Source organism: Rutilus rutilus, assembly GCF_951802725.1.
Source record: "Rutilus rutilus genome assembly, chromosome: 16".
In the NCBI taxonomy this organism is placed as follows: Eukaryota; Metazoa; Chordata; class Actinopteri; order Cypriniformes; family Leuciscidae; genus Rutilus; species Rutilus rutilus.
In genome coordinates, this window is record NC_140224.1 from 19,508,386 (window position 1) to 19,525,868 (window position 17,483).

Consider the following 17,483-nt stretch of genomic DNA (forward strand, 5'->3'; position numbering starts at 1 on the left):
CCGCTCTGTTTTAAGGGGCGTGTCTGCTGTGGGACTTCGGGACAAAAGTGGGCGTTTCTAAATTTGTGGGGTTTTTCAAACTGGTGGGTGTTTATAAATCATGCAATGAAAATTATGCCCTTCACCCAACCCCACCCCTAAACCCTACCCTCACTGCGACATGGGCAAATCAGTTAACAAGGTCGAAAACGCCCCTATGTTTATGGCCTCGCCCACTGATCTGGTAACTCCTATTACTGTCCTATACTTGCGTCAGTGTAAACGCCCACTGCTGTGATTGGCTAATATCTTTGTATATGAAATAGCTAAGTATAACATGTTTAACTCTCTCAAAAACTTGTAGCAAGTTTTTACTATTACAGCTCTCAAGGTTAAAGCTGCATTCCGTAACTCTATCGGTTAATAAACAGAACTGCACGCGTCTTGTGAAAGAACATTAGCCGGAGCTACTTCTCTCTGTTGTCTATGACGAGTCACGCGTGTATTTGGCTACTCCGCAGTGGTACGACCCGAACCAGTCTAAAATAGTCTGAAAATAAACGTAGTGATTCAGGATAAGACAAAAACGCAGTTTGGAAAATGGATTCATGATGTATTCGCTCATTATATAATTTTTGTACATTTTGAACACAAAAAATGTTACGGACTGCAGCTTTAACTAATCGCGAGACCAAAAGTGTTGATTATAGCATTGTATAGATCTATAGCATTATATTTAGATTGTGGCTTGATTGCAGCATGAGCATGTAGCTGATCACAGACATGGGCTGCGTCCGAAATCGCATACTCTCTTGAGTAGGTACTTATTTTGAATTTGAGTAATTACTTCAGGGCTGCTAAAAAAGTATGTTCTATATAGTATCATATGCACACCAGAATCTTGCTGGAAGTTGGAGGTCTTCCAGGTACTTTGTTGCCTACTCTTTTATCAGTACTGTGAATTTGGACATACTGTTTATTATTTCGTCTACTATAGGGAAGTATGCGATTTCGGACGCAGCTATGTTGAGCGCATGAATGCAGCAATCTCATCATTGTAACTCGATTTCTGAACAATAGCGCATGCTTTCATCATAATCAACAGTGCAAACACAATGTAAATAAGAGATTTGTCCGAGATTTGACGTGAGTTTTGGTGCGAGTCCAGAAATCAGTCACTGATGGGGCAGTTGTGTAGGAAAATGTAGGTGGGGGGAGTGAATGAAACAGTGCTCTCTTCCACTCTCATTACCCACAACTGGATGCCCTTGAGCAAGGCACCTAACCCCCAATCGCTCCCCAGGCGCCGCAGCAAAAAATGGCTGCCGGCTGCTTTGGGTGTGTTGAAGGTGTGTGTGTGTGTGCACTTCGATGGGTGAAATGCAGAGCATAAATTCTGATTATGGGACTCCATACTTGGAGCTTTTTTTGATCGCTTTCTATAACTTAATCACAGTTTAAATAATTTAAAGCTTAATTTCATCCTACTAAGAGAAGCAATGTGAAGTTGACTGTTTAGTCACTGGTTTGATTTACTGGCACATAGACAAAGACATCTGACTGAATATCAGAAATTACTGGTCACAGATCATGCATTAGAATTAACACGGTTATTTACATGTTGTTACTGTCGAGAGAGAGATAAGACAATAGAGCTGCACGATTCATCTTTAAAAGACTGATCTCGATTCAGACACCCACGCAATCTTTCAATTCGTCTGTCTATTAAACTTTGACAAAATCATATCACAACATTCAAATCTCTGTTGGTGCTGCCACTGACCCGGAGAGAGATGTCATGAAACAGCAGTCTTTTCAACCTCATAGTATCATTATTTCTGTGATGCAATAGTTAAAATGATCATAGAAGTACTTGGATAAAAGTTTAAAGTTCAAATATGAACACTGATGGCGATCAAAATCAGCTTTTGATAGAAGCTTGCCGATGGTCTAGTGTTAAAAAAATTTGCAATATATTGCAATATTGAATTGCAATAGGTCAAATTGCTTTGTCCCGCGTTAATTTGGCCCCGGTTCTCCCTCTACTAAAAAAATCGCAATATATATCGTATCGGCACCCAAGTATCGTGATAGTTTCGAATCGGGAGATAGGTGTATCATCCCAGCCCTAGTGAAATGTACTGCATACAAATAAATAGGCCTAATGCTTAACTGAGACATTCACATTGTTGATAATAAAAAATAACCACATTCTTAGCATTAGGATCCTTTGGAAGGTAATATTATATAAGTAGAGGCGGTCTTTCACCTATTTGTCATGGATAGGCACATTCCACAATGAGCCATTCGTTGGGCTTGGTTACATTTAAAGCTGTTTTTGGACTAAACAGGAAGTTTTCAGTTCTGAAACTTACAGGATATTCTGATAGTATGATGAAATCTGTATGTCAAAAGCTTAAGGAAAATTTGACTTCTTAGTTCATGACCCCTTTAATATATATGGTTGGAGCCATTCAGGTTTGAATATTTGAATTGTATTTATTGTAACTTAAACTGCGATTTAATGTTTTGATGAATTTAAAGAAGACTTTTATTTTGTAAGGTGGCTCTGTATAAGGAAGTAGGCTGACTGGAATCAGGTGTGAAGGTGGAGAGAGCACATGTTTCGACCATACATTGTTTGATAGACCAAGATTAACCTTTTTTGTTGCTTTCTTGTGGAAAACGTTCTAAATTTGGCATTCATATTGGGTATTTCTTCTTGGATTATGTGCTTCAAAGAATCCCTCAACCTTTACGCAAGATGGGTGGCTTTAATTTTGGATTTATTTGTGGACAAAAAGCCCCTACATTTATTTTTAAATGTCATTAATGTAAAATACTAATTCAACTATTCTATTTAAAATCCTTTTTGACAATTATATTAAACAATTGAATAACAGATGACAGACAAAGTAAAATATTGAAATATATTTTTCCTCCCATCTCATATTTTTTCCATGTCCGTAGTAGCTTGTAGAAGATTGTGCACAACAGGCTTTTTACAGCAGCTTTGATCACGTTGATAATTTAGAGGCCTTAGAAATGTATAGGGTTATATCTCAACATATTTAGTGATTAAAAATGATTATATCCCATTTTTATAAAGGCATTTTATCAGATTATATAAGCATTTTTAACAGTGAATTTCAAAGTGTTAAACTTTTAGCCTTTCAGCTTTCAAACCATATGTACTTTTGTACTTAACTAGATGTACCGCATCGCGGTACAAAATATGACCGCCGCTCAGGCCTGCACTGGCTTTCCACAAAAATAAATGACGTGGAGTAATTTGGCTGTATTGCGTGTTTATGTATATACCTAAAAAAAGTAATAGTATGTGCATGTCTGTCTGTTTGTGTGTGTGTGTATGTGTGTGTGTTTGTGTATGTGTGTGTCTGTGTGTGTGTGTGTGTGTGTGTGTCTGTGCGTGTATGTATGTGTGCGTACATGTGTGCGCGTGTGTGTTTGTGTGTGTGTGTCTGTGCATGTGGATTTGTATGTGTGTGTATGGGTGTGTGTCTGTGCGTGTGGATGTCAGTGTGTGTGCATGCTTGCGTTTGTTTGTATTCCTGCATGTGTGTGTGTGACAGTATCATCCTAAACCAGCAACCCTTCGCTCAACAGCACCATCTACAGGCCGATGAGTGTACAGTCACTAAATGTGCACATAAATGGCCCCCGGGGACCAAACGAAATTTTTCCGTAGAAGTCTAGTGGGGCTACATGCCCACCAAATTTCATGTTCCCCGGTGCTTCGGTGTCCCTGGTATCGTTGACGAAAAATTTACGGGGGCCCCAGCGCGGGGGGGGGGAGTGGCCCCCGGGGACCAAACAAAATTTTTCCGTAAAAGTCTAGTAGACCAACATACCATAAAAATTTCTTCATCCTCGGTGCCACGGTTCAGGTAGTTATTTAGGAAAAACTGAATTTTTTTGGGTTAAGGGGGGCCCAGCGCGGGGGGGGAGTGGCCCCCGGGGACCAAACGAAATTTTTCCGTAGAAGTCTAGTGGGGCTACATGCCCACCAAATTTCATGTTCCCCGGTGTTTCGGTGTCCCTGGTATCGTTGACGAAAAATTTATGGGGGCCCCAGCGCGGGGGGGGGGAGTGGCCCCCGGGGACCAAACAAAATTTTTCCGTAAAAGTCTAGTAGACCAACATACCATAAAAATTTCTTCATCCTCGGTGCCACGGTTCAGGTAGTTATTTAGTAAAAACTGAATTTTTTTGGGTTAAGGGGGGCCCAGCGCGGGGGGGGAGTGGCCCCCGGGGACCAAACGAAATTTTTCCGTAGAAGTCTAGTGGGGCTACATGCCCACCAAATTTCATGTTCCCCGGTGTTTCGGTGTCCCTGGTATCGTTGACGAAAAATTTATGGGGGCCCCAGCGCGGGGGGGGGAAGTGGCCTCCGGGGACCAAACGAAATTTTTCCGTAAAAGTCTAGTAGACCAACATACCATAAAAATGTCTTCATCCTCGGTGCCACGGTTCAGGTAGTTATTTAGGAAAAACTGCATTTTTTGGGGTTTGGGGGGGCCCAGCGCGGGGGGGGAGTGGCCCCCGGGGACCAAACGAAATTTTTCCTTAGAAGTCTAGTGGGGCTACATGCCCACCAAATTTCATGTTCCCCGGTGCTTCGGTGTCCCTGGTATCGTTGACGAAAAATTCAGTAAGGTGACGAAAAAAAAAAAAAAAAAAAAACTTTGACAATCCCTATATGACCGCTTTCGCTAGCTACGCTAGCGGCGGTCATAATTATAGTGGTGACATTTTTCCCAATACTGACAACGTTCCTAAACTCAGCCATAAATATGGTAAGAATTCCTGATATTGTCATCAGTGGTTTCCAAAACCACTTTCAAGAAGGAAAAAATAGGCCTACATAATATTATGATGATATTAATATGTCATATCCATTTATGTCCACTCATCTATAATCCACAACATATTGTTTTTACAATAATTACAATAATTGTAAAAGTTTGATGTCTGATTTCTTATTTCTTTACATTAATGCTGAATCATCATTGTTTACATTCAAATGTTTATTTATTTTTTTAGCTCTAAAGATTAAAACAGCATTTTTATGTTTCACATTGATCGGACCTGATGATATTTAATTTTATAGGAGGAAGAATGTCCACAAGCAGAAGTCCAAACAATCCTTCATGCACGGTTGACCTTGGTGCTCAATACATAAGTGCCACACCATACTACGCTCGTATTCACAGCAGGTGGGCTACTTCTCAGTACTATATCTGATCTGTATGGTGTGGATACAATTTTTTGCAAATGTATTTTCTTATATTTTTAGTTTTTATGAAGAACTCTTAGCACAAGACATTTTAAAACCTCTCGTTGCTCCTGTTGAAGACATGATGTCTAAGGAAGAAGGAATTATGAACTATGTGACGCCCCATGGGGTCTCGTCCATCGTCAAACACTACCTCAAAGAGTCAGGTAGGTCATTTGAATTCAGGTTCAACTTATTTCCTAGCATGTCATTTCTGATTTCTTCTTCTGGTTCTGCTGTAAGTCATATTGATATACAGTACCAGTCAAAAGTTTGGAAACGCTACTATTTTTAATGCTTTTGCAAGAAGTCTCTTATGCTCATCAAGCCTGCAGTTAAAAAACAAAACAAAAAACAGTAATATTATGAAATATTATTACAATTTAAAATAATGGTTCTCTTTTTTAATATACTTTAAAATGTCATTTATTTTTGTGATGCAAAGCTGAATTTTCATCAGCAAGTACTCCAGTCTTTGGTGTCTTATGATCCTTCAGAAATCATTCTAATATGCTGATTTATGATCAATGTTGGAAACAGTTGTGCTGCTTAATATTTTTTTATAACCTGAGATACTTTTTTCAGGATTATTTGATGAATAAAAAGTTAAAAAGAACTGTATTTATTTAGAATAGAAATCTTTTGTAACAATATACACTACCGTTCAAAAGTTTGGGAACAATAACTATTTTTTTTTAAAGAAATTAGTACTTTAATTCAACAAGAATGCGTTAAATTGATAAAAGGTGATGGTAACGATTTATATTGTTAGAAATGTTTTTATTTTGAATAAATGCTGTTTTTATGAATAAATGCTGTTAACGTTTTACTCATCAATGAATCCTGAAAAAAGTATTCCAAAAAAATATATTAAACAGCACAACTGTTTCCATCATTGATAATAACTGAGTATCAAATTATCATATTAGAATGATTTCTGAAGGATCATAAGACACCAAAGACTGGAGTACTTGCTGATGAAAATTCAGCTTTGCATCACAAAAATAAATTACATTTTAAAGTATATTAAAAAAGAGAACCATTATTTTAAATTGTAATAATATTTCATAATATTACTGTTTTTTTTTTTTTTTAACTGCAGGCTTGATGAGCATAAGAGACTTGACATGTTTTGGTGTCAGAAAGATTTGTTTTTATAAAGAAATGAATACTTTTATCCAGCAAAGATGCATTAAATTGATCAAAAGTTACAGTAAAGACATTTATAATGTTACAGCATATTTCTATTTCTATCTTTCTAATATTAAGCATCCCAACTGTTTTCAACACTAATAATAATAAGAAATGCTTCTTGAGCGCCAACTAAGCATATTAGAATGATTTTTGAAGGATCATGTGACACAAAATTCAGCTTTGCCATCACAGGAATTAAAAGATTGTAAAATTTAATAAAATAGAAAACAGTTATTTTAAATTGTAACAGTAATTCACAATATTACTGTTTTTACTGTGTATTTATTAAAATAAATGCAGCCATGGCAAGCATAAGACTTTTAAACCTGCAGTTCTTCATAAAAAAATGATTATAATGCAAATATCTACATTTAATTTAAAACATGTATTAAAATAGCAAAAAAAATATGCTGTTGCATAAAGTTTTTTTTTTTTTTTTTTATCAGGGCAATTTCACACAGAAATCTTTTTATTTATTCACACTTCAGAGAAGCAAGACAGATTAAATAACCGATTTTATCGCTGTTCATAAAGCAGCTGTTTTTCATCAGCTGTTTAATAACAGAAATGTGCTGCCAGAAAATTATTTTTGGGTCAGCAAGACCCGAGTCTTCCAGCTGTTTTGTTCCATCTAAATGTTACCTTTCTAGAAGAAAAAAAAATCCGATTTCCTAGAGAGAGCCCAGAAGAATTTGGCCAGACTGCAAGCTGATTTATGAACTCAAAGATCACAGCTCTTAGTCAATAATCTGACTGAGTCTTTAGAAACAGTTCAGGATGTTTTGATGTTTTGCATGTGAACAAAAAACAGCAGTCAGATGGAACTGCTGTAATGTAGCAACATTGTGAAACAACACAATTCAACACAGTTATTCAAAGATCAGCAAAACAGTAAGGGATTTGCATGAAAAGTGAATTGTGTATTTTCTGTCATCTAAAGCCCTTCTTAAGCCTAATTCACATAAGATATATTAACTGGAATTGGGTTTCTTTTAGGGGTGTAACGATATATCCTTATGGATGCAACAAATGCCTGCATTGAAAGCGTATTACATTAAACTACTATACATAATGTTGAATATAAATGATTATAATGCAGTGGGGGACTATTTGTGGGTCCTGGTAATGTCAAATGTCTGATTTTACTAGTAAAATGGGGCCTACGTTATCAGAATCAGAAAGAGTTGTTTATAAATGTAACATTCTATTGAAGCTTCCAGTACACACATAAAAATATAACAAGTCACTTAATAACATTTAAGAATAAAGAAACATTTACAGACAACGAATATATTTATAGTATTGTGAATAATAACATGAATAAATGAGACAAATTAATTGCACAAAAAAGTATGGTATTCCACAAGCATACATGTCAAAACAAGCAAACAAAATCCTGTATTTTCAGCTTCAGAATAATGAATATTTTTATTCTGGTGTCACCATTGCCCTGTGCATTGGGGACCAGGAGGACCAAGTCCTAGCCTATTCAAGTCCACCCCTGATGTAAAACCAAATTTAGCATTTTAATAAACAGTACATTTTGTAAACTGTTAACCATATGTCTAAAAAGTAATTATAATAAAAAACTCTTCTTTCTTTTGGCTTGAAGTATTGCGATAATATCGTGATTTGAGGGTTGTGAATTAAATCAAATTACATGCGAGTACAAGTTACAAGTTACACCCCTAGTTTTTTTTTTTCACCTTTACTCTTGTTTCTAAAATTAGGGATCATGTGCCATAAACCAAATCTTGACTTTTCTATGATGCATAATCTTCTGCGTGACTTTCTTTGGAATTCTTTCCTTCTATGTTTCTCTCTCCTTTTTTTTTCTATTTTCTACTTCTTTTGCTATGTGCAAAATTGCCAACTGTGCCCCTCCGCACTCAAGCAGGAGCAGAGGTGCTCTACGACCGACACGTCACTCACATTCACCGGAAAGACTCTGGCTGGGAAGTGTGTCACAAAGGGGGAGCATCGCAGCAGTTTGACGTTGTGGTTTTAACCATGCCAGTACCCCAAATACTTCAGCTGCAAGGAGACGTGGGATCTTGTGAGTACATTACAACACCACCACAAACACAAATACACACACACACACACACACACACACACACTTTGGCCTTCAAATTTAAATATGACTTTTGGTTTTGCTGTCTGCCATTGTTTCTGTTCAAAATATCCTGTGAAATGGCATAATTTTATTCTTTTATTTAATTTTAGAAATAGCGACAGAGCTGAATGGAAATTCCTAATAAAAAAATATTCCCTTTAATGCATTGTGTGAACTGCAGTGGACAGATGTATTTTTAGTTATAGAAACTAAATTACAACAAATGCATTCATTATAAAACTGTTTCTTACATTGTATTCTAAGGAAATTATTTTTTTATTTTTACTGCATAGATCTCCTGGAATAAAAGATAAAGGTTTATCCACCATACCTTGATGGTTCACTATTTTTGTCAGCCATTATAATTTGTCTTGTCATAAATTAAAGACAAAAAACACATACATACAGTACACAAACAACTAAGCTAGGGTCAAAGGTTAACTCCTATGGTTGTTTACATATACTGTATCTTTACATCATGAATGCTTAAAAGTGTTGGTCTACCCAAACAAAAATAAAAAAATAAAAAATGATGTCATCATATACTTACCCTCTGTGGTCCAAACCGGTATGACTTTTATTTCTCCTGTGGAGCTTAAAAGGAGATATTTTGAAGAATGTTGGTTACCAAACAGTTTTGATTAAAATGGACTTCCATTATATGGACAAAAAAATACAATGGAAGTCAATGGGAACCGAAACTCTTTGGTAACCAACATTCTTCAAAATATCTTCCTCTGTGTTCTGGAGAAAAAATAAGTCATACAGGTTTGGAACGACATGATGGCGAGTAAAATTACAGATTTTTCATTTTTGGGTGGACTATACCATCAAAAATGTTTTTTAAAGTTCCCCCATTATGATTTTTCTAATATTACCTTTCATGTCGTGTGTAATATAGCTGTTTGTGAATGTAAAATGTCTGCAAAGTTTTAAAAATCAAACAAATAAAGTTATAGTCTCCTAAAAGAAAGGATCAATTCCGAACTGTGGAAATGAGTCGACAGTTTGTTACATACCAACGTAACATATTTGCATAATACCAGCGTATGATCCTTCACTGGCTGCCCATGAACAACGTCTACTTTGACCCGTTCTCAAACACTGTAGTTGTAGCCGAGGCCTAGAAGAGGTTGATTTGTGTTGTCGACAGGTCGAGATGATGCTGTTTTTTGTGCTGTGAATCCACTTTGCATGCTTTTCAAAAGGACGAGGACTCGCGCTGGAATTGATACGGAAAAACTACCGCCATGGTTACTGTTCGTATTACTGTGCCTCAAGCACTGAGGAAGCCTCTGAAGCTGAAATTCAGATTTCCAACACGCGCTGTAAGCGGTCAACTAATCACAACAGACTGGGTTGTGCCAGTCTGACCAATCAGAGCAGAGTAGACTCTTGGAAAGGAGGGGTTTGGAGAGACTGAATCTTCGAACGAACCGTTTTCAGACTCTTTTTATGTGCATTGTATATTATGAGAAAATTAAAGTGTTTTTTGACCTAGGATTCATGTAAACCTACTGTAGGAGACCAATTAGGAACCATTAAAATAGCATAATATGGGCACTTTAACTTAATCTTTTTATTGTAGTCAGAGGGTTTAAATGAACAATAGCCAGATTGTATGTTCAATAGTCTTAGATCTGTTTTCAGAGTCACAGGTCCACCTCTCCGTTATAGCCATTCAGTCTTTTGCCCTGGGCTGGTGGGCTTCAGAGACCCCATATCTCCATCTTAAACTGTTTTCCAGCTGCCACATGACTGCAGGTCTTGCATCAATGTCCAAATTGGTATTCTCAGTATGACGTGTTTGAAATGGTAAAACATAAGTCCTTAAGTAGAAATATGGAAATGGAAGAGTCAGGTCTAGGTCTTCTGGGTGTTGGAGCTTCTGAGAAACTGTGAATAATGCAGGGTGCGAGGAGAAAGTCGCAGGCTCTGAAAAAGAGCTGCATCGCAAATTAAGGGATAAATGAAAAATGGAATGAGACAGCTGAAAATGGTGGAGGAGTCGCTAGCGAAAAAACGGCGCTTTAAATGGTTGTGGTGTCACGCACAGAGCAGCAGAAGTAGGGCAGAGGCGGATGGGTCTCTTCACTGTTGATACGCTATGAAACGGCTGCAATGGAGCAGCTGAAAAATTCATCTGAAGTGGTCTGGATGGAGATGGAGGCCATGTGATCAATGTCACAGTGCAGTTGCACAGGACTCCTCATATCCGAATGCAATTTAGAAGAGGGTCGAAACTGTAAGAGGCCCTTAAGATTGTGCAAAAAAAAATACAAATAAAATCATGCCCAAATAATTGGCTGGTTTCCTTCTTAAATACCCATTCAGATTTGGAGGTGAGGATGTTTTCCACAGAGATTTAAGTTGATTTATTCTCTGGCTGGCTCCAGTCAATGTAGGCTCTCATTTAACTGCTTCTCTGTCAAATCATAGTTATTTTAAAGCCACTTCAACAAGACATGGCTTTTTGGACTCTTTTAAGTGTTATTCTGTTTTGTGTCAGGACTGTGAGAAAACCCATGTGTTCAGAAAAACACTGCTCCTGGGAGAGACATTACAGCCATTTCTTGAAATTCCTTAAACCCTTCTGATCTTTCATTTTTAGTGGGCTATGTTTCTCATTTGTAACTTTTTTTTTCTTCTTCTGCGTACATCTTTGTTTTCTAGAACATATTATCATATTCAGTTGGAGGTTTTGTAACGGTTTGTGACCCGGCTGAATCTATATTCTTTGGTTTGTGTTCATAATTTGAAAGCAAATGAATCATCTAGCAGAGGTACAGGTCTTATATTTAGGTTCTTCATAATTCTAGATGTAGTTATGGTGCCTTTGGGACTGAATTATGACTGAGCTGACTATTCAGGGCAATTTGTGTAAACTGTCCACATAATTGCACATAAGTGCGTACAATGTATGCCACATCATATAGGTTTTATTGTTCAAAATTTTGGGGTCAGTAAGATTATTATTATTTTATTTTTTATTTTTATTTTTTTAAGAAATGTATTATTTTATTCAGCAAGGATGCGTTAAATTGATTTAAAGTGACAGTAAAGACATTTATAATGTTACAAAATAATTATATTTCAAATAGATGCTGTTCTTTTAACAGCACTTAATAGCACAACTGTTTTCAACAATCTTGATAATAATAAATGTTTTTTTGAGCACCCACTCAACATATTAGAATGATTTCAGAAGGATCATGTGACACTGAAGAATGGCCATCACAGGAATAAAGTAAATTTCAAATATATTAAACTGCAGAAAAATTGTAATAATATTATTTATTTGATTATTTGACTGTATTCTTCTTGATCCTTTGAACCTTGGTGAGCATAAGACTTTTAAAAACCTTAAGAAATTGAACCAACCCCAAAGCTTTGAACGATAGTGTATATACAACTGAAATGGTTTGGAAAAAAGCTCATTCTCAAAATTGATAGTACTAACACGTAGATAAAATATGTTCATTTTGTCTTGATTGTCCTGTGCCATGATGTCACTGTTTTAGCGGTTCTGTTTGTAGTGTCGGCTGCTGGACAGTTGGGGGCAGCAGGCAGGTATGAGCCACTGGCACTTGCAAGATGCAATCTGGAAATAATTTTCACAGATTCTAGCTGCACACTGAAAAAAAAAAATGAATGCCTCACGCTTCCTGCTTCATTTACAGCACGATTTCACAGAAGTATCTATTGACCTCAATTTTTAGGTCTAATTTGTGTGAAAAACAATTATCAATGGAAAAGCAAAATGATTGGAATTATTTAATGCCAATTTTGGACGTTGAAAGAGTCATGTAAGCAACCATAACTCAAAGAATATGTTTTTTATTTTACTTTCATTGTTCACTCCAAAATCTGTGCTCTCTTTGTCAGATTCCATGCAGTTTAGTGGACGACACAAATCTAAAAAAAGAAAAGAAAAGAATCCAACAAGAAAATCCAAAATGGCCCAGAAAAACCTGTAGATGATAAAGTTCAATAATGACATTCAGAAAATTCAGGCTTTACTTTGTCATAGCTATTTTTTTATATCATAGACTTGCAAAGATATTTATTGCAAGTTATAATTGTTTTTTTTTTATTGTTTTGATTATGAAGTAAAAAATAAAAAAAGATATTTAAAATTGCAGCATGTATAAGGAATCACATAGTTCATATTCCACATGAATGTTGTCTATTCTCAGCTTTCGGCAAAGATTGCATATGTTTTGTGGTATAATGCCGACCTGAACATTTTTTTGACAAATAGGATTTGCAGAAGTTTGCAAAGTGCAAAATGAGCGCAATTTAAGACGACCTACATCTTGAACAGTTCTTTACATGGTTGTTACATTCGCTCGTAGTTTGTATGTGGTTACAGTATATTAGCAGAATAGCCATAGAAACCAATGAAATCCAGAGCAGCCATATTTCTTTTAACCTGAATGCAGTGACAGTCACGTCCTTTCATTCATTGGACTTTAGTTTTCCCAGCGGCTTTCCATGTGCTGAGGAAATATGAGCGTGTATCATTTGCAAAAGATGAATGAACTCTATGCGTGCCGCTGGGCTGTGGCGTGCCTGATGTGGATCGGAGCCCTCTCTGGACTTGACTCTGATTTGTTTCCTCTAATATATTACTGAACATTTTGGGTTAGCGGTTTGACTAGGGTTATGGAACATACGTTTGGGCCAGAGGTGCTTTGCCAACTCTAGTGCATTCTGTTGCAGCCGACTTCCTGACAGATTCTGCACTTTTCTTGGCCAGAAATTCCCCTCCTTAACGTTTGGATGTTTTTCATTGTGTTCTGCAACACTTTCCTCCTTAATTCTTTCATTCGAGCTTTCTTCTGTCACCGACGTGCTCCACCAGCTGTCAGAAATTAACATGAGAGAATGGGATGCAGCTTTTGCAAGCGCTGAATTGGAGTTACATAACTTGTTTGAGCGCTCTCAGACGTCTGATTTCCTTCATAGTAACTCCACAGTCACTTCGGGGAAGTTTTTGAGCCTAGGACACATGCCACACGCATACACACACCCTAACGCAAATTATGAAGAGTGCATTTTTGAACATAAAACGCTGGGTCTGGCTCTTCCTGCTCATCAGAGTATGTAATCTATAACAGGTGGTCGGGCCTGTTCTCCAGCGACACAGTAAGAGGCTGAACATGTACATTTCAAAATTAGAATCTGATCAGAAATCACTTCCACTTTGGCAAGCTTGCTTAAGCCTATGCAGAACCATTTCTGCTTTTGTGGTTAAAGACAGAGAAGACCCTAAAGAGGAAGTTGACCCAGTGCCTATACAAAAACGGTTTAGATGTTCTGCTCTTTAACCAGAGTAAAAATTTGAGCAAATGCTTCCCAGACTATCTAGTTTTTTATTATATACACTACTGGTCAAAAGTCTGACATTAGTACAAAATTTTTTTTTTTTTTTTTTTTTTTTGAAAGCAAGGATGCATTGATCGAAATTGACTGTAAATACATTTAGAATGTTAAAAATGTCTGTTCTTTCTATTCATCAAAATACTGACAAAAAAACTTGTTGCATCATTGATAATAATAAATGCATTAAATCAGCATATTAGAATGATTTCTGAAGTCATGTGACACTGACGACTGGAGTAATGGCTGCTGAATATTAAACTTTGCTTCATTTACAGAAATAAATTACATTTTAAAATTTTTACTATATTTTCAATCAAATGAATGCAGCCTTAAAGAGCATTAGAGACTTCTTTCAAAAACAAATCTTACATGCCACAAACTTTTGAATGATAATGTATTACATGTTGGCCCCGACTGAGCCTGGGTTCTCCCAAGGTTTTTTTCTCCATTCTGTCACCTTGATGGAGTTTTGGTTCCTTGGCTTTTGGCTTGCTTAGTTGGGGACATTTAATATTCAACAATATTATTGATCTGCCTTACTTAAGGTGGACGATGATGCAATTTTCTTCTAGAAACTAGATGTATTATTTTCATGTTATCACTGTTCACAAATCATCCACCTTAAGTGTTATCACTGTGAAGCTGCTTTGATACAATTTGTATTGTAAAAAGTGCTATATAAATAAAGGTGACTTGACTTGACTTGACTTGACATGTGCTAGTTCCCTGCTGTGAAACTATTTCTTTTGAAATGTTATATTATTTTATTAACGCTTCATGATCATACTTGAGGATTTGGTTTGTGATTCCAAGCAGCTGTTTAGTTTTAAAGTCACACTCTAATCTAGGGAGTCCAAAATTTACATTCGCCTTCCAAGTGCTAAATGACCACTTCTAACCTCTTTATATGAGATTAAAGCTGTGAATCATAACTCCTGATTCACTCAATGGTAGTTTATGGACCACTTACAGATGCATTTATGCAAACTGCAGCTTGATATGTAAGGATGACAAAGGCAAAATTGATGTCTGCATATAGAAGCCATTGACTCAATTGCCCGTTCCGTTACTCAGTTACTCGTGCCCACACCCTTTCCTATTATGTGCTTTTACTTCCTGCCCTGCCCGCTTGCAGGTCTGTCAGGGTGCCCCATCTTAGCAAGCCTTTGTGCTATAAGTGATTACATCATTGTGCTGAAATAGGGCATTTTTGCAGCTAACCTCCGTGTGGCCGACAGTAACACACAGCCCGGATCCCCTGACGGCCTTGAAACTCTGCTGATGTTGAGAAACATGATTCTTCATTTCTAATGAAATTAAAGCTCTATTTTTGGCAGGCTCGCTCTCTCATGTGGTAATCAGTCTTCCTGGCTGCGTTATTTGATTTGGGGCCTGGCTGTGCGAGATAGGTAGCATGCTGATTATTTCCTTGTTTTAGAGTTGAATTTAAAGAGCGGTTGTTAATCAGCAGATATGATAAAAGGCATGACAGGATGCGCCATTAAACTTAAAACGGTGCTTCTTTTGTTCCCCTCCACCAAACATAAATATCTGAGCATTTTGTTTGGCTAGCAATTACCTTGAGCTCCGTCCCGTGCTCGGAATACAATAAATGTGTCAAGTTACATCATCCTCCTCTTGGTTAGAGATTCTCTTTTTGTCTCTCATCGAGTGGCTGTCTGGGTCTGCTGCTTTCAAGTCTGGCATGATGTAATCCCTTGTTCTGACTCCTGACAGAAAGGCACGCTTATTTCCCCTGCACTGTCTGGGTGTTGTGCGCTAAAAGGATACTTAGTCCTCATCTCTCCACAGTTCTCTCAAAGGCACTCAGGAGACCAAACAATAGAGGCATAGTTTTTTTTTTTTTTATCTCTCTCTCTCTCTTTATAATTGGGTCTCTTAACCCTGTCAAAGGAGCTCTCGGTTTGTTGTTGACACTGTGATGTACCTTTGTTTTGTGAGTCACCTTTTGACACATCAAACTGATTTGACAGATCATGTAAATTTTGTATCAAAACAATGCTGTATTAAAGTTTTTACCTTTAGTGAATAAGTAGTTAATTTGGATTAATATGTCTTTTATTTAGAATTCAGAATAGGAGTGCCACTTGAAAATAAAATGAAGAAATCAGTGTATTTAAAAAGAAATAAAAATTGACAAAAGAAATAAATGACATGAATCTAAAACAGTTGCTTTAATTCATATTTAAAAGTAATTGTTAAATTGTGAATTGTGCAAATAAATAATGTCTATAGATGTGCATTTAAAAAAAGGTATTTACAAATTGATTTTCTTTATCTATTTACCTTTATGGTAATATGGTGGCCATCATGCATGAAAGGGACGTGTCTTCATTGTTTGGTCCCATGTGTCAAGTCGCTTTCATTTATATAGCGCTTTTAACAATATAGATTGTTTCAAAGCAGCTTTACAGTGATAATAGGAAATTTAATTATCGGAGATTGTTTGGGCTTTACAGCAGCTCTAGAATAAAGTTATTGTCCAGCTAAAGTTAGTTTTGATTGATTCACTTCCGTTGCAAAGATCATTAGTTATTAACTTAGGAGCCGCTAACACGACACCGTTCTAACAGAAAACCCTTAACGCTCTCCGGCCTGCTCATTTGCACAACAACAGTGCCTGGTGGCTCGAGAACGCAAACCTTGAAATAGATTCCAAGGTGCAAGCGTTTTTATCATCTAAAAATTGAACTGGTTGACACTTCAGGAATGCGTTGTCGTCGTGTCCAGGCTCAGGTCCTTCATCAGATCTGGATCCGGCGGACTGCGGTAAACTTCAGGATAAACAGAGAGATTAATATTAGCGTAGACGCCATTCTTCTTATGATGTAACGAGCACATCAGGATTTATGGGAAGTGTTCCCCGTTCTGGCTGACCTAATCTAGCAGCCTAACATTGAATTATAGAAGTTGATAATGTGTTATGTGTATGCTAGGTCAAAGAGATGTGTTTTTAGTCTAGATTTGAACTGACAGAGTGTGTCTGCTTCCCGGACAATGTTAGGAAGACTGTTCCAAAGTTTTGGTGCTAAATAGGAAAAGGATCTACCGCCTGCAGTCGATTTTGATATTCTAGGTATTATCAACTGGCCGGAATTTTGAGATCGCAATAGACGTGAAGGACTATAATGCGTTAAGAGCTCGCTCAAGTACTGGGGAGCTAAACCATTCAGAGCTTTGTAAGTAATCAGAAATATTTTAAAATTTATACAACGTTTAATAGGGAGCCAATGCAGTGTTGACAGAACCGGGCTAATATGGTCATACTTCCTGGTTCTGGTAAGAACTCTAGCTGCTGCGTTTTGGACCAGTTGTAGTTTGTTTATTATGCGTGCAGGGCAACCACCCATAATAGCATTACAATAATCTAGCCCTGATGTCATGAACGCATGAACTAACTGTTCCGCATTTGTCATTGAAAACATATGTCGTAATTTCATTTAGATAGAAGTTGGAAGAATGCGGTTTTACAGATAATAGAAACGGTGATTT

The 17,483-nt window shown here is 37.0% G+C and overlaps 1 protein-coding gene across 3 annotated transcripts in view; it reads left to right on the plus strand.

Moving 5' to 3' along the window:
* rnls (renalase, FAD-dependent amine oxidase) overlaps positions 1-17,483 on the plus strand; it is a 60,730-nt gene that overhangs the window by 1,081 nt on the left and 42,166 nt on the right. For 2 of the 3 annotated variants that reach the window (XM_084435185.1, XM_084435187.1), the window contains exons 2-4: positions 5,111-5,216; positions 5,297-5,442; positions 8,364-8,525. In XM_084435185.1, coding sequence (XP_084291311.1) covers positions 5,111-5,216; positions 5,297-5,442; positions 8,364-8,525 — 414 coding nt within the window. The remainder of the gene's footprint in view (positions 1-5,110; positions 5,217-5,296; positions 5,443-8,363; positions 8,526-17,483) is intronic. The other variant, XM_084435186.1, reaches the window with a different exon arrangement.